Source organism: Bufo gargarizans, chromosome 1 (assembly GCF_014858855.1).
Source record: "Bufo gargarizans isolate SCDJY-AF-19 chromosome 1, ASM1485885v1, whole genome shotgun sequence".
NCBI lineage: Eukaryota > Metazoa > Chordata > Amphibia > Anura > Bufonidae > Bufo > Bufo gargarizans.
Window position 1 is genome coordinate 717800386 of NC_058080.1, and position 23201 is coordinate 717823586.

The following is a 23201-nucleotide window of genomic DNA, read 5'->3' on the forward strand; positions in this document are numbered from 1 at the left end:
TTAATTTATGGAGCAAACTCTTCTGGTCACCCGTCTGCATTCAAGTGAAGTATTCACAGACCCTTCCCTCCTGTCCTCATGCTGACCAGTCTTGTGTATGTTACATCTATGTCTCTCTTGCCTACTTAGTTGGCGGTTTCTGATACGTGGGGGCTGCTTTTAGCTATTTCTCATGACGTCAGGTCAATATCCAGGTGCAGCGAGCCACGGAGGAGCAGAGGATGGGAGTGGTGGTGCCTCTGGCTGCAACAGTTATTCACTGAGGCAATCCAAAAAACGATTCTCCCTAGGGCTGGGCAGTGACAGAGGGGACACACCCTTTCTTCCCTTGATTTTGGGGCTCCTGTCTGGTGGTTGTTGGGGTGCTCTTCATGTTGTAGATTTGGTGTGGGTGCAACAAAGGAGATGTAGGGTGCAGTGGCCGGCAAATGGGGCTGGAGTCAGTACCATGCCAGATGTAGACAATAAAGTAGTATTTCTTTGTTAAAGTGCAGAATGGGAGTTATAGTACATCCAATGGCATCAAAACACAGTTCCAAACAATTCACAGAGCAAATCTACACAAATAGCGATATATGGATATAAAGGAGGATGGGGGTTGTAGTACTCCTTTCATCGATCTTTCCCAAGTCTTTCTTTCTTTCTGCAGAATCCAAAAGGTTCTTGCAAACTTGTCTGTAATTCCCAGCTGAGGGGTACGGGATTACGATACGGAGGGCCAGACCGTGTCCAAGCGTCCCTCTCACTGCAGTAAAGTCTCTATTGACCGTAACCAGCAAATACCTTACTAACTGCTGAGCCAGTCAGATTCTGGACCTTCTAATTCTTCCTTTTCTCTCTCTGGAGTACTGTGAAGTAGGGAAGGTTTTCTCTCTTTGGATATAGTGATTCTCTGGGTTGTAGGCCTAGTACTCTGAGGACTGAGCACATGTGGTTTCTCTCACTTCCTAAGCTAACTCTAGAGTGAACTAGGGACAGACCTAAGTCCATGTGCCAGCTTCCTACAGGGGCAGAGGCAGGATGGTTAACCCTAACATATCCATACAAAGCTATACTGGGTAGTACAATGCATTAAATAACATTACATAACATTTAAATAACCAGAAATAATTTGTAAATACCCTATTCTGGGGTACTGTGCCCTGCTGGTTAAGGCTCCATTCACACGTACGCAATTCTGTTCCGCATTTTGCGGAACGGAATTGCGGACCTGTTCATTTCTATGGGGCCACACTATGTGCTTTCCAGATCCACACTTCCAGGGTCTGCTATTCCGTTCCCGAAAAAAATAGAACATGTCCTATTCTTTTCCGCAATTGCGGACAAGATTAGGCATTTTCTATTATAGTGTCGGCGATGTGCGGTCCGCAAAACGCGGAACGCACATTGCCGGTGTCTGTGTTTTGCGGATCCGCGGATCTGCAAAACACAAACATGACCGTATGTATTTTGCGGCCTGCAAAGCGTGGATCTGCAAAAAATATGGATGACGTCTGTGTGACATCCGTGATGCATCAGTTTTCTTGCAGATCTATTGTAACAATGTCTATCCTTGTCTGCATAACGGACAACAATAGGACATGCTTTGCAGGGCTACGGAATGGACATACGGATGCGGACGTGTGCTGTCCGCATTTTTTTGCAGAACCATTGAAATGAATGCGGATCGAATGTGAACCGAAAATAAGGTCGTGTGAATGCCCCTTAAAGGGAACCTGTCACCTCGAAAAGTGATATAAAACTGCCAGCATTACCTTATAGCAGCCCCCAGTCTGTTATTGATCATGTGCGTGAGCCAGAAATTCGATAATCCATACTTGAGAAAAACGCTTTTTTAATCTCCATGAGCGCTCTGTTTCCCGTGAGCTTGAAGTCAAGGGGGCAGCGGCCTCCTTGCTTCAAATCAAGCAAAGCCCGCCTCTTACCCGTCCCCTCTTGACTGTGATTTACATATTTTCTATTCCTTGGGCTCGATCAAGTCTGGCGCCTGCGCGGTGCACCCCTTGAGACTGCACGATCCCGTCTCGGGCTCCTGCAGTCAGCCAGGCATAATTTTCTCACTGCAAGTGCGCCGGCTAGATTCGACGTGCGCGCGCGCCGGCAAGAGTCTGCGTGCGCGCTCGCGGCGTCGAGCCAGTGATCACGCTTGCACTGTGAATATACATTGCAACCGCGAGCGCGTACGCAGATTCTTGCCGGCGCCCGCGTGCGCACGTCGAATCTAGCCGGCGCATTTGCAGTTAGAAAATTATGTCTGGCTGACTGTGGGAGCACGAGACGGGATCGTGCAGTCTCAAGGGGTGCACCGCGCAGGCGCCAGACTTGAGTGATCCCAAGGAATAGAAAATATGTAAATCACAGTCAAGAGGGGACGGGTAAGAGGCGGGCTTTGCTTGATTTGACTCAAGGAGGCCGCTGCCCCCTTGACTTCAAGCTCACAGGAAACAGAGCGCTCATGGAGATTAAAAAAGCGTTTTTCTCAAGTATGGATTATCGAATTTCTGGCTCACGCACATGATCAATAACAGACTGGGGGCTGCTATAAGGTAATGCTGGCAGTTTTATATCACTTTTCGAGGTGACAGGTTCCCTTTAAAGGGATTGTCCCATGAAAAATATTCTAAAGTTTTCAAACCAGCACCTGGATCTGAATACTTTTGTAATTGCATGTAATTAAAAATTCTGTACAGCCACTGAGCTATTCAATAAAATGTATCTGTATAGCGCCACCTGCTGTTTGTATTTTCTTATTTCTTTGACCTGCTCACTGAGATGGCCGCACATGCTCAGTTTCATCCTTCAACTGCTTCCTGAGCTGTGATAGGAAGAGCTGAGACACGCCTCCTGAGCTGTGATAGGGAGAGCTGAGACACGCCTCCTGAGCTGTGATAGGGAGAGCTGAGACACGCCTCCTGAGCTGTGATAGGGAGAGCTGAGACACGCCCCCTGAGCTGTGATAGGGAGAGCTGAGACACGTCCCCTGAGCTGCAGCAGAAACGCCACTCCCCTTGAGATGTCAGCTTGATATAAACCTAGCAGAGCAATAAATGGTGAGATCTCTGGATCCATGTGAGGTACAGGGCTGGTTCTAGCTTTGTTAGAAAGAGAATGTCATGTCCTACATGATGTCTGATTTTCATTTTTTTACATTAGTCATAGGATAACCCCTTTAAGTGTTTTTGGAGGAGTGCGGCTTTGGCTGCAATGCATTGTGGGGATGTATTAAATTTACTGTAACATCGAACTAGTAAGAATTACAACAAAGCAGTGCGACGTGATATATCAAACTATACTGGGAATGCCTGAACAGTGCTCAACGATTCCTACGCAGCTCTGGGTGTGACTAGAGTTCAATACACAATGCAAGTACAGAATAATGGATCGCAAGCAAAAGTGGTTTCCACTTCTATGAATGGGTCAGAACTTATAACTAACTTCCATATAAATGTTTTACACATTGGCTCAGCTATGTACCATGAAATCCTGCCGAATATTCACCGTCCCTCCCTGTATCTTGTAGGTCATAAGCCCTTATCCTATTAATAGAGAAATACCTTGAGTCATCAGAAATGCATTTTTAGCCGCTGTCTCAGAGGAATCGGCTGTTAATTTACATTTACACCATTCCTTCTCAGTAATTATCAGGCTATCTGGCAAGTGAAGCTGCTGCAGAACCTCCAGGGAAGCAGAGCTGTCAATTACAGCAATATGAGCGCATACCTGTGCAGCCTCCAGTTACTTCAAAGACAAAGGACACTGATTCAGACCTGTTTGGGCAGAAGTTCCTCATATGCTTCACAGATCTAAGCCGCCGGGGCCTGTAATTTTTAGCGGCAGCCTTGTAGTAAGTTTAATTTGGCTAATTAAAAATGCCTGGATTTAATCTTGCCTGGCATGTCGGCTTTAGTAATTACTTGCATTTCCAATATTTCTGGGGCATCTTTTCTTAGAACTCCGAGTTGTGCATCACCTCTGTTATTCTTACTGGAAATGTATAAATAAATTGATAATTGGGCGTTACCATTCCGCTTGTCATTTGGGTGTGTCCCTAACATGGTCAGCACTGATCAAACAAATGTCAAACAGTGTAGGGACAGGCTCTTTTAAATATGGGAACAGTAACACCCAGTTAATTTATTCACATATTTCCAGGAGGAATAAAAAAGGAAGAGAGAAATGCAGAGTCCACAAAAGATGCTCCGCCATTGTTGTTTGCCTAGTAATCCTGTCCAGTACCTTGTACTGATCCTCAGTTACATCCTGTATTATACTCCAGAGCTGCACTCACTATTCTGCTGGAGGAGTCACTGTGTACATACATTACTTATCCTGTACTGATCCTGAGTTACATCCTATATTATACTCCAGAGCTGCACTCACTATTCTGCTGGTGCAGTCACTGTGTACATACATTACATTACTTATCCTGTACTGATCCTGAGTTACATCATGTATTATACTCCAGAGCTGCACTCACTATTCTGCTGGTGCAGTCACTGTGTACATACATTACTTATCCTGTACTGATCCTGAGTTACATCCTATATTATACTCCAGAGCTGCACTCACTATTCTGCTGGTGGAGTCACTGTGTACATACATTACTTATCCTGTACTGATCCTGAGTTACATCCTATATTATACTCCAGAGCTGTACTCTCTATTCTGCTGGTGCAGTCACTGTGTACATACATTACATTACTTATCCTATCCTGATTCTGAGTTCTATCCTGTATTATACTCCAGAGCTGCACTCACTATTCTGCTGGTGCAGTCACTGTACATACATTACATTACTTATCCTGTACTGATCCTGAGTTACATCCTGTATTATACTCCAGAGCTGCACTCACTATTCTGATGGAGGAGTCACTGTGTACATACATTACTTATCCTGCACTGATCCTGAGTTACATCCTATATTATACTCCAGAGCTGCACTCACTATTCTGCTGGTGGAGTCACTGTGTGCATACATTACTTATCCTGTACTGATCCTGAGTTACATCCTATATTATACTCCAGAGCTGTACTCTCTATTCTGCTGGTGCAGTCACTGTGTACATACATTACATTACTTATCCTATCCTGATTCTGAGTTCTATCCTGTATTATACTCCAGAGCTGCACTCACTATTCTGCTGGTGGAGTCACTGTGTACATACATTACATTACTTATCCTGTACTGATCCTGAGTTACATCCTGCATTATACTCCAGAGCTGTACTCACTATTCTGCTGGTAGAGTCACTGTGTACATACATTACATTACTTATCCTGTACTGATCTTGAGTTACATCCTGTATTATACTCCAGAGCTGCACTCACTATTCTGCTGGTGCAGTCACTGTGTACATACATTACTTATCCTGTACTGATCCTGTGTTACATCCTGTATTATACTCCAGAGCTGCACTAACTATTCTGCTGGTGGAGCCACTGTGTACATACATTACTTATCCTGTACTGATCCTGAGTTACATCCTGTATTATACTCCAGAGCTGCACTCTCTATTCTGCTGGTGCAGTCACTGTGTATATACATTACATTACTTATCCTATCCTGATTCTGAGTTCTATCCTGTATTATACTCCAGAGCTGCACTCACTATTCTGCTGGTGCAGTCACTGTGTACATACATTACTTATCCTGTACTGATCCTGAGTTACATCCTGTATTATACTCCAGAGCTGTACTCACTATTCTGCTGGTAGAGTCACTGTGTACATACATTACTTATCCTGTACTGATCCTAAGTTACATCCTCCAGAGCTGCACTCACTATTCTGCTGGTGGAGTCACTGTGTACATACATTACTTATCCTGTACTGATCCTGAGTTACATCCTGTATTATACTCCAGAGCTGTACTCACTATTCTGCTGGTAGAGTCACTGTGTACATACATTACTTATCCTGTACTGATCCTGAGTTACATCCTGTATTATACTCCAGAGCTGCACTCGCTATTCTGCTGGTGGAGTCACTGTGTACATACATTACTTATCCTGTACTGATCCTGAGTTACATCCTGTATTATACTCCAGAGCTGCACTCACTATTCTGCTGGGGGAGTCATTGTGTGCATACATTACATTACTTTGCAGCGCCTTCCACTACATGATGAATGGAGACTTGTAGTTGTGGCACCGGAGTGACAACGAAAAAGCTGATCAATGGAGGTGAGGGATGTCAGACCCTGTGAACCTGTTACTGATGGTCTATCCTGAGAATAAGCCATCACCGTCAAAATCCTGGAAACCCCTTTCAGGCTTCATGCAACGACCGTTGTGTGTTTTGCGGTCCGCAAATTGTGTATCTGCAAAACACGGATGGCGTCCATGTGCGTTCCGCAATTTGCGGAACGGCACGGACAGCCATTGATATAACTGCCCTATTTCTGTCCGCAAAACGGACAAGAATAGGACAGGTTTATTTTTTTTTGCGGACCACGGAACGGAGCAACGGATGCGGACAGCACACGGAGTGCTGTCCACATCTTTTGCGGCCCCATTGAAGTGAATGGGTCCGCATCCGAGCTGCAAAAACTGCGACTCGGATGCGGACCAAAACAACGGTCGTGTGCATGAGGCCTAAGAAGCAGTAGAAGATGTGGATTGTAAATTAACTTTTGCTTGTTTATCTCTTAGATGAGTCCAATCAAGGTTTTAAAAATGTGAAAAGCAAACACAATCGATCAGTTTGTGAAGATTAATGTGCTTTTTTCCGCTTGCAGATGAAAGCCTCATTACTGAGGGAACAGCATTGTTCGGTATGTGACCATTGAAGTGCACTGGGGCAAAATAATTACAGCCATCTGCATTTATGTTTAATTGGAGTGCCCGCATATCTGAATATTTCTGTGTAATGAACACCAGCACAGCTACCCAACCAGAATGTGCCATCCTGACCGCAACACAGTCCACATTGTTAGACTGTGTATAGAAAAACAAGGGTAAATCACCCTAAAAAGTAGTTATATCAAAAGTCTTTGTTTTTCTGGGTACCATTATAGAGTTTCTTTTGATTTTTGCAAAACAAAGCTCCAAATTCCCACCACTAGAGGGAGCTGAAGAGTTCATAGTACTAATATTATTTCCGTCTATGAGAGCTGTGTAAAACTGTATGCAGTGAGCTCTCCCTAGTGGTGTCTGCAGGCAGACAGCGTTACGGCAGTGGGTGTGGAACCACTGCGTCATCAAACTGGGGTGACTTTGGGATAATCCTAAGGAAGTTATCCTGGCAGTCGCCTGGTTTGCACTCTTTAGCCCCTATACACGTATCTGGACTAGGTTGCTACCTCTTGGCATAGTCTGGGTATTGTTGACAGCTGATCCACGGGGATCAGAGACACCTTTGCAGAGCACCGACAAACAGGAAAACATAGTCATAAACAAGCCAAGGTCATGGGCTGCTGGAGTATGTGCAAACCTGTTAAATAGGTCCAAGGTCAGGGCAGGCAGCAAAGGGTTGATACAGTTGACAGGTAAAGGTCAGGTCAGGCAGCAGAGGGTTAGAATCCAGGAATCAGGCATAAGTCAGTACACGGGTAGCCAAACAGATACAGTGCCCCTTCGCAGAATTAGCAAGCTAGACAACCTATTGGTCAGACACACTCCCATAGGGGAAGGTGCCTAATGTACCCCAGGGTGTGTGTGCTGGCCTTTCAAGGGGCGGGAAACGTGCGCCTGCCCTATGGTCAGGACTGGAGAGACCTGCCCTGTAAGCGCAGGCTGCGGCTTGCAGTGGAAGAACAGACATGGGACTCCAACGGCCGTACCCGCTGCTGGTAGGGCTGCGGGAAGGAGAGTGGAGTAATGTGGTGTCCGTCCTGAAGAGCGGAAAAGCGGTGGGCATGGACCAGAATGTTATTTTACTCTGTCTATGCAGCTTTGGAGCTTCGTATCAGAAAAAAATTAGTACATAAAATGCATAGAATTTTTATTTTATTTTTACCAAACATCTAGACAAAAGAGACTAAGAAAACCCTTTAACTAGGCCAAAATGGCTTCCGTACTGAACAGACACATCATTTGCTGCCTGTAGAAAAAGGTTTTCCGTACCTTCATCTTACCCTGCAGCCGTGCTCATAATATATCCCCCAGCGACAGATACATCCTAATGAAACCCGCGCCTGAAATGGTTTACTTTGCTGAAATTGTTCTCTTTATGGGTTCACCGAAGTTCAGCTGCTTAATATAAGACTGCCGCCTGCGCTCAAATACACGGATGTGGGCTATAGGAAATATATACATCATCATAGGGACAGGACATCCAGGTCCTAGTTCTGGAAACCTGACAATGACCAAAGCTCATGTCAGCAGGGGGTCTGGAAGCTGGGACCCCGAATGATGGAGGACTAGTGTGTCCCAGAAATAGTCGTCATGTACAACTCACCGCTTCTCCAATGAAAGTAATGGAAAGTCTGAAAGCCGACAACCACCCATATGACATTCGTTCAGGTCATTGTCTCAAGAGTAAAACACTCTGCATATACAGTAATTAGAAATTGTGTATAACCACGGAGTTAGTCAATAAAATCTGTCTGTATAGCGCCACCTGCTGTTTGTTCTTTTCCTGATTTCTCTGTCCACCTCAGTGACATTGCTGAGGTGGTCGCACATGCCTGAGTGACATTGCTGAGGTCACATGCTCCTCCGGATAGGCCATCAATATCAGATTGGTGGTGGACCGATTTCCGACACCCCTACCGATCAGCTGTCTCTTCCTAGGCCAGTGACATCACGTTCGTCGGGTTACATAGCCTATATGCTGCTCGGTCCCATTGAATAGAATGGGCCTGGGTTATATAGTGTTTAGCACTGTGCTTGACATGCTATGAGGAGGCCGCAGCCTTCACTGGAGCGCCGCAGCCTCTTCAAACAGATGATTGGTGAAGGTGCCGGGAGTTGGACCCACACCAATCAGATAGTGATGTCTATCCTGAGGACCGGTCATCAATATTGTACTCCTGAAAAACCCATTTAAACCCCCATTCATACGACCGTATTTTTTGTCTGCAACAGATCTCCATTTTTGGCGGGTCAGATGCGGACCCATTCATTTCAATGGGCTCACAAAAAAATGCGGACAGCACACTGTGTGCTGTCCGCATCCGCACGTCCGTTCTGCAGTCACACAAAAAAGATTCAACATGTCCTATTTTGGTGCGTTTTGCGGACAAGAATAAGCACTGTTAGGGCTCATGTGCCCCGTGCTACGGACTGCAAATAGCGGTCCGCAATGCATGGGAACCGTCCATGTGCACATCATTTGAGGAGGCGGAGCCGGTGACTTGAATGGGTCTGCGATCCGCAAGAGATGGTCCGCACTGCAAAAAAAAAAAAAAAAGGACATGTTCCAATTTATTTTATTTTTTGCGTTGCAGCGGCATAGACCGAAAACCCACGAGAGTGCTCCATAGTGCATCCATGGGCTTCGGATCTGTGCCTCCGCTCCGCACCGCTCTGTAGCTTGAGGATTGCGGACCTATTCAAGTCGATGTTGGTGTTTGCGGTCCACACACACACTTGTGTACGAGCCCTTACCATGAGTACACAGAAAAGCAGACGCAACACGGCCGTCATCCGTATTTTTGAGGATTCGCATTTTGAGGCTATACGGCCGTGTAAATGCACCTTAATAGGGTTAATCCTGCTGACAGGTGTTCATTAAAGTGGACCTGTCACCACTCATGACATGCCTGTTTTATTAGTAATAACAGTTATGGAGCAACTGCTCCTCTATGTTGTGTCGTTCCTTTATTATTTCTACTAGAAGTTGTGAATGAATTGCTAGCAGTCTGCAGTAAGGGTACAGAGGGGCGGTAACCAGTTGGGGGTGTGCACCTGCACAGTCTGAAAATGGCAGCACTGATTGGATAGAGTAAATCTGTGCAGGGACACACCCCCAACTGGTTACCTCCCCTCTGTACCCTTAGTGCAGACTGCTAGCAATCCATTCACAACTTCTAGTAGAAATAATAAAGGAACGGTACAACATATAGACATAAGACGAGATGCTCCAGAATTGTTATTACATGAGGAATGCATGAAGTGATTACAACAGACATGTCAGGAGAGGGGACGGGTCCTCTTTAAAGAGGCTGAAGTCTGGGCTGCATCCGGAGTCATGATGGGAGTGAGATTCAGAATTGAAAAAAAAAATATATGCTAATTTAGACAAATCCATCAATTACCGTATATCCCTTAGTCTGGGCTACACGGTCAGGTTTCCTGATGCAGTTTTGGAAGCCAAAATCAGGAGTGGATGATAAAAGGAGAAAAAGTATAAAGGATGGATACAATGTCTCCTCTTTGCTGAATTCCCTCCTGGTTTTGGCTTTCAAAACTGCATGCAGAAACCTGACCGTGTGACCGCACCCTTACCATTTCGCTCGGGAATGTATCTTGCTCCATTCCAGTTTATATCAGCTGGAATGACATTGCTTTTTACACAGGAAATCTACCTTAAAAAACTTTTCTGTCACTGAGTCATATGAGAAAATGTCTGATTGCTACCGAAGAGCTCTGGATGATGCACATGGCGCCAACGCCCCTTCAATTATGAATCAGCAGGGATTCAAGCTCACCCGATGCCACGGTGGAACCAGTCACTGGTTTTACGATGTTTTTTAAGGTGGACCCAACTGAGGTTTAAAATATTTCTCTCCCCCCCCCCCCCTTCGATCTGAGGAAATGTCAAAACAGCGAACTGCGAAAAGGCAAGATCTGCACAGGGAGACGCATTTTCGCACTTCCGTGTGATAGATGCCCGGGGACATTCTCGTCTGTTTACAAGGTTCACATTAATTGCGCTTAAAACTTCAGATCTGTCCGCTATATTCCTCCAGGTCTTCACACCAGTGGCGGAGGATCCGAAGAGAAGTCCATTTACCGCACAGGCTGTGGGATCGTCTTCCTACACGGTGGTACACTAATCCTTATGTGCAAAAATAAGTGTGAGAAACTGTGTATTTGGCCTAAATTTCAAGGGACCTGACGAAAAAAAGGATACAGTGAGGGCTCATGTACACGAACGTATTTTGTTTCTGCGTCCGTTCAATTTTTTTTGCAGCCCGTATGCGGAACCATTCATTTCAACAAGTCCGCCCCAAAAAAGTTACTCAATGTGCATTCCATTTCCGTATGTCCGTTACGCAAAAAAAAAATAGAACACGTCCTATCATTGTCTGCATTACGGACAAGGATAGTTCTGTTCTATTAGGGGCCAGCTGTTCTGTTCCGCAAAATACGGAATGCACACGGACTTCATCCATATTTTTTGCAGACCACAAAATACATACGGTCGTGTGCATGAGCCCTAATCCAAAGTTTTATACAGGTAAGGGCTCATGCACAGGAACATATTTTGTTCTGTTTCTGTTCCGTTTTTTTTACAGGTCCGTATGCGGAACCATTCACTTCAATGAGTCTGCAAAAAAGCGGAAATGCATTCCATTTCTGTATGTCCGCATGGCCATTCTGCAAAAAAAAAAAAAAAAAAAAAGAGAACATGTCCTGTTCTTGTCCATTTTGCAGACAAGGACAGGCATTGTTACAATGGAACCGCAAAAAAACGCATGTAACACGGATGTCACACAGACGTCATCCGTGTTTTGGGGAACGCAAAATACGTACACTCGTGTGCATGAGCCCTAAAGCATTAGATGAATATCTGAGAAACCTAAAGAATTGGGTGAGACCGGCCAAAACATCTAAGGGTATTTTCACACTAGCGTTAATATTTTACGGTATTGAGATCCGTCATAGGGTCTCAATTCCGGAAAAAATCTTCCGTTTTGTCCTCATTCATTGTCAAAAGGGACAAAACGTAACTGAACAGAACAGAGTGCACCAGAATGCATTCCTATCACGGACGTTCCCGCGACAGGTGGCAGGAGATCGGTGAGACTGGCAACACGTGGTTTGATCTGACATGTTTCCCGTTTGGATCAAATGACGTCTGTGTTGTTTCTGGTGCTCGCCGCACCTCCTTTCTCCAGGTGTGGCTATTAGGGTCATTTAACCTTCTCTATTGTTGTTTCTCCCACTGTGCTATGTGGTTTATAGCCTCTGTTGGAGTTGTGGATAGCTGGTCTGTGGATCTCGGCTGAGTTCCTGGTGCTGCCATAGCCACTTGAAGTTAAGTGTTTTCTTTCCCTTTTGTATTTTGTTTAAGCTATTTTGTGTGTTGCATTTCCCTGTCATTTGTATCAAGGCCTGAGGGAGACTCCTGCTCGTCCTTCCTTTTGGAGGAACAGGTTGTCTCAGTCCTGACATTAGTACCAGGGTCCTATAGGGTGAGTTAGGACACTAGGTATTCCTGTGTATGAACTCACCTACCTCTGGGGTCTTTTCATACTGGTAGTTAGTCAGGACTTTGATTAGGGTTTTACTAGGAGGTGTCCATTCTCCTTTCCCTAGTTTCCAGGCCTTATTCCCTCCTATGTTCGGTCTGGCGTTTCCCTCCCACACCCGAACATGACAATTCCGTTCTCATACCGGAGAGCATACCGCAGCATGCTGCGGTTTTCCTACCATCATGGCATGTGGAGCAAGACTGATCCGTCATGACCCACAATGCAATTCAAATGGGGATGGATCCGTTTTCTCTGCCACAATAGAGTTCATGACGGATCCGTTTTCTCTGCCACAATAGAGTTCATGACTGATCCGTCTTGGCCATGGTAAAGATAATGAAACTGGATCCGTTCATAACAGATGCAGACGGTTGTATTATCAGTAACGGAAGCGTTTTTGCTGAACCCTGTCGGATCCAGCAATAACGCTAGTGTGAAAGTAGCCTAAAGTGTATGGGGTGAACATGGCTTTCCCGTGACAGCAGATGTCAGAGGAAAATAATGATTGGGCATGTTGGCTTTCATCATATCCATCCCTGAAACAAACTAATAGTTAAGGACATTAAAGTCCTGGGGACCTTGACCAAAGGCCTGAGCATGCGGGTGATGTGGCGTCCAGGTTCACTCTTTCCCGGAAACAGACCAGCACAGTTGTGACCACTTCAATTCAAGTAGCTAGAAGTATCCAAATAGTGGTCACCTACACTGCAAGATGTGTGGTTGCTAGGCAACCAGTACTCGCAAACCCTGCAAAATACACTAAAATGGGAAAACCAGATGTACACACGTGACACAGGTTTCGATATCGAAAATAAACTTTAACAACATGGAAAAAACATGGCTGCTTTCTTTCAAAAACAGCGCCACACCTGTCCACGGGCTGTGTGCGGTATTACAGCTCAGTCCCATTCACTTTAATGAAGCTGAGATGCAATACCGGACACAACTCATGGTCAGAGGCGGCGCTCGCTGTTTTTTTGGTAAATAAAAATAAAATAGCAGTCATGTTTTTCTATTTCAGAGATTAAATGGGCATGCCAGATAATACTGATGGCCTATTCTCAGGATGGGCTATCAATATTTGATCAATGGGGGGTCCGACAACTTGTCCCCCTACTAATCAGTAACATCAGAGTAGCTCTGGTGTCAGAACTCCACAGCTCCATCCATGCGCAGTGGACGGTGCTGGTCACTGCAGCGCTGCTTCCACCGAGGTGACTGCAATAACCAGATTCATCCACTACACCAGGTTATCAGCAACCTTCGGCACTCCAGCTGATGTGAAACTACAACTCCCAGCATGCACACGTACTGGGCTGTTCTTGTAACTCCCATAGAAGTGAAAGGAGGATTCTGGGAGTTGTAGTTACATAACAGCTGGAGCGTCGGAGGTTGCTGATCCCTGCTCTACACAATGGACGTAGCAGTGGAGCTGGCAGGGGTGTGGGGTGTCGCATCCGATATTGATGGGCCGTCAATAGTAAAATCCAGGAACACCCCTTAAATCTCCATGAAAAATAAAGGGGCACTCCGATGATTAGAATCTTCTTTGGAGTCCCGGAACAATGCATGCAGCCTGATGGCGGTTATATAAGCACAGCAGGTCGGGGATGATAACGCGCGCAGAGTAACAATACATGTCACCGGCAAATGACTCCGATAAACCATTCAGACACAAAAGCCTCTTTAAATAATTCATATCTTTGTCCTGATGTAAAGGACAGGCTCCGGACAGCCGCTGCACTCAGCGCCCTGCTCCGCGCACATCCAGGGCGCCGCGCACTAACTGGATTTACTGAGCGCTAGGAATCTTACAGTGTGTGACGCCTCTGAATATTAATGCCGAAATCCAATTAAAAGATCTTTTTGGGAAAGCAGCCAAAGTGCTTAATTGTCAGGGCTGCTGTGACTAAAATGAGGAGGCAGAAGGGACTGAAGTGACAACATGGGGGCTGCAGAGGAAACAAAGGAGGAGGATGCGACACAACTGCAAGAAACGAGCATAAAAGAGCATAAAACATGGCCGCTATTAAAGGGCTCTCAAGGGTTTTCTTTCAATATAAGTTAGAGACCAAAACTGAAAAGTTCTAAAACTTTCTAATAGATTTCCTCACAATATTCAAGATAACGGTTTGCTGTCAGTGAATGAGAACAACTCTTTCTTACTTCTATCTCTGTCTACCACCTTATCTGGGTGAAAAAAACTCAGTTTTCCATGGCCACTCTGCTTCCATTTTCCAGCCGTTTTTCACTACGGCTAACCTCCTCCATGACTCAAATCTCTCTCCTGTCTTCAAGACTTCTCCCGCGCTGCACCAGTTCTCTGGAATGCCCTACCCCAGACAACCGGGTGAATTCCCAACATCCACCGTGTTCGAAAAAACACATCTTTTTAGGCTGAATTCTTTTCTTTTACCCTCTGCCTTTCTATACTATTCCTCCAAACATGATCCCTTCATGTATAGATTGTAAGCTCTTGTGGGCAGGGTCCTCTACCCCTCTGTTAATAGTTTATTGTATCTGTTTATTTCTGTAACCCTCCTGGATCTTCAGCATCATGGAATTAATGGTGCTTTAACATAAATAATAATAATAATGACTCCCTGCACCCTGATACGCATCATTCCTGTACACACACAAGTACAGGCTGGTGAGCGGTTCCTGCGGTTTTATGTGTCATACAGTACCTTGCATCATAAAAGATGGCAGCACTACTATACAAAACAGGCACTTTTTATCTCTTAAAGGGACCCTGTCACCGGGATTTTGTGTATAGAGCTGAGGACATGGGCTGCTAGATGGCCGCTAGCACATCTGCAATACCCAGTCCCCACAGCTCTGTGTGCTTTTATTGTGCAAAAAAACAAAAACGATTTTTTTTATATGTAAATGAGGCACGTAAGAAGCCCAAGGAGCTGTTACTTACGTTTCCGGAGCCCAGCTATGCCCACTGTGAAGGAGCCCAGCACCGCCCCGCATCCTCCGAATCTCCTTCTTGCTCCCCAACGTCACAAAGCTAGAGCGCCGCAATCTCGCAATGCGCGAGCTAGCGCATGCGCAGTGTCGGCATAGTGTTCCTTCCCTGTGCTGGCATCAGCCTCAGGGAACGAACTGTGCATGCGCTAGCTCGCGCATCGCGAGATTATGGCGCTCTGGCTTTGTGACGTCAGGGAACAAGGAGGAGATTCAGAGGATGCGGGGCGGTGCTGGGCTCCTTCACAGTGGGCATAGCTGGGCTCCAAAAAAACGTAAGTAACAGCTCCTTCGGCTTCTTACGTGCCTCATTTACATATAAACAAAATCGTTTTTGTTTTTTTTACACAATAAAAGCACACAGAGCTATGGGGACTGGGTATTGCGGATGGGCTAGCGGCCATCTAGCAACCCATGTCCTCAGCTCTATACCCAAAATCCCGGTGACAGGGTCCCTTTAAGTCACCACTCTTTCCTCATAGATTGTAAGCTCTTGTGAGCAGAACACTAATGTCTACATATTATATAATGCCTATATATTGTATGTACCCTCTGATTGAAAAGTGCTGCAGAATATGTTACATCTATCCATTTATCTCATAACTATGTATATATCTATATATATATATATCTACTGTGCATCTATCCATCTCCTATCTATCTAGATTATCATCACTTTCAGAGGCAGTAGTCCTGTCCATAGCTTGTCCTGCTCTCCAGTCCAGACAAAGTTCTGTGATGGAAACAGCCTGGACTCTGGACTGACACATTGTAACAAACTGCTGCTCATGTGGTTAGCTGGCAGAGCATTGCCCATGTACAGGCTTACTGTGATGGGGCGGAACTGAAACATAAAATCTATTAAAACATTGTACATTTTTTCACTTATACACTGAATAAGCTTTATTAACCTAAAACCAGAAAAGCCCTTTAAAAGGGTTTTCTGATTGTTTTATATTGATGACCTGTGCTCGGTATAGGTCATCAGTATCTGATCGGGGAGGGAGTGTTGGACCCTTTGTACCCCTGTCGATCAGCTGTATGAAGAGTCCACAGCACTCTGGTGAGCACTGTTACCTCCTCGCAGCTTACCAAGCACAGCGCCATTCATTGGGTAGTGGCTATGCTTGGTATTGCAGGCCCATTCACTTGAATAGAGACTGAGCTAAACCTAAGCCATGTGACCGATGAATGGGACGTCACTGGCCTAGGAAGAGACCGCAGTGATCACCTGATTGCTGCAGTCTCTTCAAACAGCCGATTGGTAGACCACTAGCAATCATCCATATAAAACACTCAAAGAATCCGATTTAAAGGGGCTTTCCCGAGATTTTGATATTGATGACCTATCCTCAGGGTAGGTCATCAGTATCTGATCAGTGGGGGTCTGACACCTGGGACCCCCGCCAATCAGCTGTTTCAGAAAGCACCGGAGCTCCTGTAATGCCAATATATATCCACGTACCTGGCCATCTGCTTATATGCTTCTTCTGCCACGGCAAATATATGGGGGTCCATATCGCCCATGTTTTGCCCGCTGTAGGCATAAATGACATCTTCACCGTAGATTGGCAACTGCTCATAAGGATTTATGGCAACCAGCACAATTCCTATGGAGAAAACGTACCGCAAGTCAGTATTTACGAGGGGAAGTAATGCCCCCACCCCCAAAAAGGGATTTATACTCTGGATGCTTAAAATTTTGCGTAACTGATTATTTATATATCTGTCTTTGGGAAAGCTGGGTGAGAATCAACATGGCCTCCATTACAGCTCCTTCTGCCCAGTTAAAGGGGTTGTGTCCTGAAACATATTCTACGTTTTTCAAACCAGCACCTGGGTCTGAATAATTTTGTATTAGCATGTAATGAAAAATGTAGTATAGCCAGTGAGCTATTTAAAAAAATTGATCTGTATAGCGCCACCTGCTGTTTGCCGTTTTCCTTATTTTTTTTGTCCGTCTCACTGAGCTGGTCGCACACGCTCAGTTTAAATTTTCAGCAGCCACCAGCCCTATGTTCTGTTAGAAGCTGTGGCAGTTACAGGGAGAGAGCTGCAGCAGAAAGGACACGCCCCATGAGCTGGAGCAGAAAGGACACACCCCCTGAGCGGCAGGAGAAAGGATACGCCCCTGAGTTGCTGCAGAAAGGACACGCCCCTTGAGCTGTCAGCTTGTTATAAATATAGCAGAGCAACTAGAGCAATGAATGGGGAGATCTCTGGATCCATGTGAGGTACAGGGTTGGTTCTAGCTTTGTTAGAAAGGTATCGTCATGTACTATATGATCTAATTTTTTATATCAATCATGGCATAACCCCTTTAACCAGCAATAAATTGCTTTTAATATGGTAACGGAATCCATAACGCATTTTACCTTTAACCAACAAACGAAGTGTGAACGAATTTCATAAGCGGAAATTCGCTCATCTCTAATGATGACCATAAAGCTGCTGCTACAAGGCGGCTTGCTCGCAGACCAATCATTATAATATTTTATTATAGCATTAAATATTTTATAGTGTCGTAATTTATGTCAATAGGTTAAAGTAGCATCTTCTTGCCCTTCTTGCAGCCTATAGCGTCTTCTTGCCCTTCTTGCAGCATATAGCGTCTTCTTGCCCTTCTTGCAGCCTATAGCGTCTTCTTGCCCTTCTTGCAGCCTATAGCGTCTTCTTCCCCTTTTTGCAGCCTATAGCGTTTTCTTGCCCTTTTTGCAGCCTATAGCGTCTTCTTCCCCTTCTTGCAGCCTATAGCGTCTTCTTCCCCTTCTTGCAGCCTATAGCGTCCTCTTCCCCTTCTTGCAGCCTATAGTTTCACTTCCCAGGCTGCAGACTCTCTGCAAATGTTCAGCAACCCAAACAATTCCTTAAAGGGTCACTGAGTCTTCAGAAAACTTTTAATATGTGATCGCTAGAAGGAGGACAGAAAAGTGCTCACATAGCGCGATGGACTCAATTGAAAGCCCATGGGCCGCTCTTGAATTCATCTCCTGCAGCAATAATGCGAGAGCTTACTCTCCTCAATCTAGCAATCGGTGGGTCTCCCCCACCCATCCAGACTTTTGACATAACTCAGTGACCCTTTAACAGTATAAAGGCAGGTGGAGGAGGGGGATGCAGCTGCAGTTTCCCTCTATTTTAGAGTTTCAGCAAGAGGGAAAAGGTCAGGATGCAGCTGAGGAGAGTCCTATACATTTTCAGCTGCCTAATGCTAAAGTTGCATGACGGTGCAGATGCAATATAACATGCCTATTAAAGGTGATTCAACAGTTGTAAAAGGAGTAACCCAAAGCAATGGTGGATCCTCCCTCTTACATGGCAGAATTACATAATCCCGCTATGCTGTCACAAGGTTTCTGGGTAACCCCAGTCTTAAGGTGACCCCCTAAAGACAAGGGGCATGCAAATGAGCCTCCCCAAGCTCAGCAGAGATCTGATGGCCAGCACTTACCGCAGTACGTATAGATGTGGTTGGACTCCAAGAAGCGGACCTTGAGGTTATGGAGCACGGCTGGTTCATGGAGGTAACTGAGCGCAGTCAGGTCATTTTCTCCCACCAGGATGTCCGGATTACGCAGGTGAGGTAACGAGGTCGGAGACACGGGATACTCCACCACCTGGGGGCACACTACATGTTAGAGGGGCATAAAAACATCTCCCATACATGCCGAATCTGCTCCTGGGGAACTTGGCTCTCTATAAACAGCGCCACACCTGTCCGCAGGTTGTGTGTGGTATTACAGCTCATCCCTATTCACATCAATAAAGCTGGGCTGCAATACCAGACACGACCCATGGACAAAGGTGGCACTGTTTCTGGAAGGATGTTTTTCTAATCCTGCTTCCAAGTCCACCCTGTGTAACCCACCACGAATCTGGACTATTTTGTACATTTCCCTTTTTGATTTTCAGATTCCCTATAAAACAAGTTTTTGGGACAAAAAGATTCTCCCCGGGGTTGAAGAGATGGGGAGTCTGACAGCGGCCATGTATCAGTAGTCCGCTCCTCCGACTGACAGCCTTCCACTTCCCTCCTGAAAATACAATCTGCCTCAAGGGCGAGCGCAGACATCCTGACAACCCTATTAATGAAGTATGAAATACGGTGCGGGCACAGGAGCGCCGCGGTACCGCCGTTAATCACCGGACTGTCACTTACTGGCGCAGAATAGTATTTTATTTGTAAGGTGTCTCTAACGTGAAATAACCGAGGCAAGTGACTGGGACAGGAGAGGTTTAAAGGACTCTGACAACCAGCATTTCATGTTTAGGCCCCCAAAATTAGGTCCCGATTAACTTCACAATATAAAGAGGAGCCGTCTTCGCCACGGCCATGTTTAGTAAATACTTGTATACTTCATACCAACGCTCTGTTGTACTGTTCCTCTGTTATTCCTCCTAGAAATGCATTAACACCAGTGGCGCCACCCAGCTGACAATGTCCAATCAATGCCGACAGGGTTACTTCCCCTGTTGACAGAGGATATGGTAATATTCAGGGGGAATAACAGAGGAACGGAGTTATGAAAAAAGAGGCTCCAGAATTGTTATTACATGAGGAATGCAAGTATTTACTAAAACAGACAGGTCAGGAGAGGAGACAGGTCCACTTTAAAATCCACGGATTCCCTTCTCACAGTCATAGAGGTACCTGCAGCTACCACTAGAGGGAGCTGGAGTTATCCATGTTCTTTTAAAGGGGACCTGTCACCAAGTTGGACTCCTATAAACTGTCCTCACTATGCTGTAGCAACTGTAAACCCCTCTCTAAACGTATGGCTATGTATCCAGAGTACACCCGCAAAGATTAGGTAATTAGGGTTAATTAATGCTCCGTTGGCCGTATACAGGGCAGACTGGAAATTTAAAGTGGCTTTGGGAAAAAAAAAACTAAAATTGGCCCCATGCAGATGGACTCATGAAGACACCTGCGGCTGTTGGCCGGCTGGGCATCGGGCCCCTGGAAAAATTTCCCTGTAGGGTCTATGGCCAGTCCTCTCCAGGGTGTTTGCAGGACTCCTCGGTTCAATGCAGTGAACCGACGTACGCACGTTACGAATTCCCTGCTGAGGATCATGCAGGAGGAACCACGAACGTCAATCAACCAAAGATGGAGCAGGTTCCTGCTGATTCAGCCAGACACTTGGAAGTCCTGCATACACCCAGCGGACACTTCAGCCCCAATGAGCGGTTGAGTTTTTTCTAAGGAGCTGTACTCTGGAAACAGAGCCATACTGGATGGGGAGAACCAGTTTATAGGGGTTAAAACCTGGATAATTTTGGGACTCCAATAAAAGTCAATGGAGAGCTGTGCACTAATGGCCACCTCTCCATTCACTGTGGACATGAGAAGGAACCCTGTTCCCAAGTTAGGACCAGTTCCCAGAGGAGGTCCAACGCCTAATGGACATTTCCTGTCGATGTGCCATAAATGTCCAGATCGGAATACCCCTTTAATTATTTTATTTTTATGTGTGTGTGTGCAGTCTTGTAGAAATCTTAAAGGGGTTATTTGGAAATGTCATATTGATAGCCTAACCTTAATATAAGTCACCAATATCATATCAGTGGAGGTCCAACTCCCGCATCCCTGCGGACCAGTCGTTTGAAGGGACAGCGGTGCTCCGTGGCCAGTGACAGCACCATACATCGGTCACGTGGCCTAAGTACAGCTCAGTCCTATTCAAGTGAATGGGGCTGAGCTCTAATACCAAGCACGGCCACTATACAATGTATTGCGCTGTGCTTAGTAAGCTGTGAAGAGACCATGGTGCTCTCCAGAACTCCGGGGGGAGCAGGGGCATCTTCAAACAGCAGATCGGCAGGGGGGCCAGGAGTCAGATCCCGCCGATCTGATATTGATGACCTATCCTGAGGATAGGCCATCAATATCAAATTCCGGGGTAACCCCTTCAATCCTTCTACTTTTATCTGGCAGACCTTTAAAATAAGGGCAACTTCACTTAGAGGCATAGAAAGCCTAGACTCCTAAAGCAGACAGAGCGGTGGGGGAGAGCTCCTGCTGCATCTAGAAGCCTTACAATTTTGTAAGAAGTGAGGTGGATGGATAATTCTTTAGATATTTATCTGTTTTAATTGAAAATTTTAAATGAAGGATCTGAAAGAAGTGGTAGAAGTAGTATTTTCTACATTTACTGTTCATTTAAATGGGAGAAATCTGAGCCAGAGAGAAGAGCCCCAACCTTGAAAATCACAAACCCCACTGCTGAAAATGACATATACCCCACTGCTGCTCTTCCAATTTCCATCCAAATTGTACAAGATCTCTAAATATTACCCGTCCCCATTCTGTCAAGAAAGGGGCACTGTTGATGGCCGTAAGAAACAGAAGGACCATTAGCAGGACAATCTACTTACAGATTCATCTTCAAGTTTCAGCTGCAGAACTTTATCCCCTTCTTTATAATCCTTGATGATTTCGGCCGATATCCAAACCTCCTCCTGATCAGGGATCCACACCCGGGTGTACTGCAATAGAAACACAAACAGGATTTAGACGATTTGTATTCCTACAGGAAGTGAAAGAGATACATTGTGACGAACACAGAAGTTTCATAGCTTCATAACAGATAAGACACAGGTCCATCAAGTCCTGCTCATAATCCTGCTGTGTTGATCCAGAGGAAGTCAAAAGCCCTATGAGATGATTGCCAAGGACTCCACATTAGGTGAGGAATTCCTTCCCGACTCCAGATCTGGCAGAATATCCCTCTGGATCAGGCATGGGATCCAGCCGGTTCTCTCCGGTTCTGCCGAACCGTTTGTTAAAATTACAGGCGGTTCGCAGGACCGGTGAGAAGCAGGGATCCCGACCCGGTCCTGCAGCTGCGCCTGCACCAGTAGCGTAGCTATAGGGGTGGGGGCGGAGCGGAAGCCGAGAGGAGAGGCCCTGTGTGACGCGCACTGTGCAGTCACGTACCTCACTGTGACCTCCTGCGGCGGATCTCGCGAGATGACGCGATGACGCGGCGCGGGAAGGCACAGTGAGCGAGGCATTGGTGACCGCCTGTACCAGGATGCGGCTGCCACAAGCTGTGTAGGAGAGAGGTAAGTATTAATTATTTCTCCTAAGCAGGTGCCTACTCTACTCCACCTTCCCCTCATCCTGACCCAATGTTCAGATTCTTTTAGGCTAGCCAAACAAGAGTTATGGATGGGCCCTTGATGACAATATTTAAGGTGGCCACAGGGAAACACATCTATTTTGCCCACAGAGTAAGAGCAGCTTTTTTAAGCGGTACTCCACTATGTAATGGCCCCCTCTTTATTATTAATATAATGGCCCCCTCTTTATTATTAATATAATGGCCCCCTCTTTATTATTAATGTAATGGCCCCCTCTTTGTTATTAAAGTGGGGGCCATTATATTAATAATAAAGAGGGGGCCATTATATTAATAATAAAGTGGGGGCCATTATATTAATAATAAAGTGGGGGCCATTATATTAATAATAAAGTGGGGGCCATTATATTAATAATAAAGTGGGGGCCATTACATTAAAAATAAAGAGTGGGCCATTATAATAATAATAACAAAGAGGGGGCCGTTACAGTAATAACAAAGAGGGGGCCATTATATTAATAACAGAGGGGGCCAGTATATTAATAAAAAAGAGGGGGTCATTATATTAATAATAAAGAGGGGGCCATTATATTAATAATAAAGAGGGGGCCATTATATTAATAAAAAAGAGGGGGCCATTATATTAATAAAAAAGAGGGGGTCATTATATTAATAATAAAGAGGGGGCCATTATATTAATAATAAAGTGGGGGCCATTATATTAATAATAAAGAGGGGGCCATTATATTAATAATAAAGTGGGGGCCATTACATTAAAAATA

General features: G+C 45.4%; 2 protein-coding genes across 2 annotated transcripts in view; both read right to left on the bottom strand.

The window, feature by feature from the left end:
- Window positions 1-21847, bottom strand: part of MYO5B (myosin VB) — a gene marked incomplete at its 5' end in the record, with an annotated part of 109728 nt that extends 87881 nt beyond the window's left edge. Inside the window, 3 exon segments of the mRNA XM_044283447.1 lie at window positions 16800-16944; window positions 18786-18951; window positions 21713-21847. Coding sequence (XP_044139382.1) covers window positions 16800-16944; window positions 18786-18951; window positions 21713-21847 — 446 coding nt within the window.
- LOC122930035 (unconventional myosin-Vb-like) overlaps window positions 21848-23201 on the bottom strand; it is a 185222-nt gene continuing 183868 nt past the window's right edge. The window contains exon 16 of the mRNA XM_044283448.1: window positions 21848-21864. Coding sequence (XP_044139383.1) covers window positions 21848-21864 — 17 coding nt within the window. The remainder of the gene's footprint in view (window positions 21865-23201) is intronic.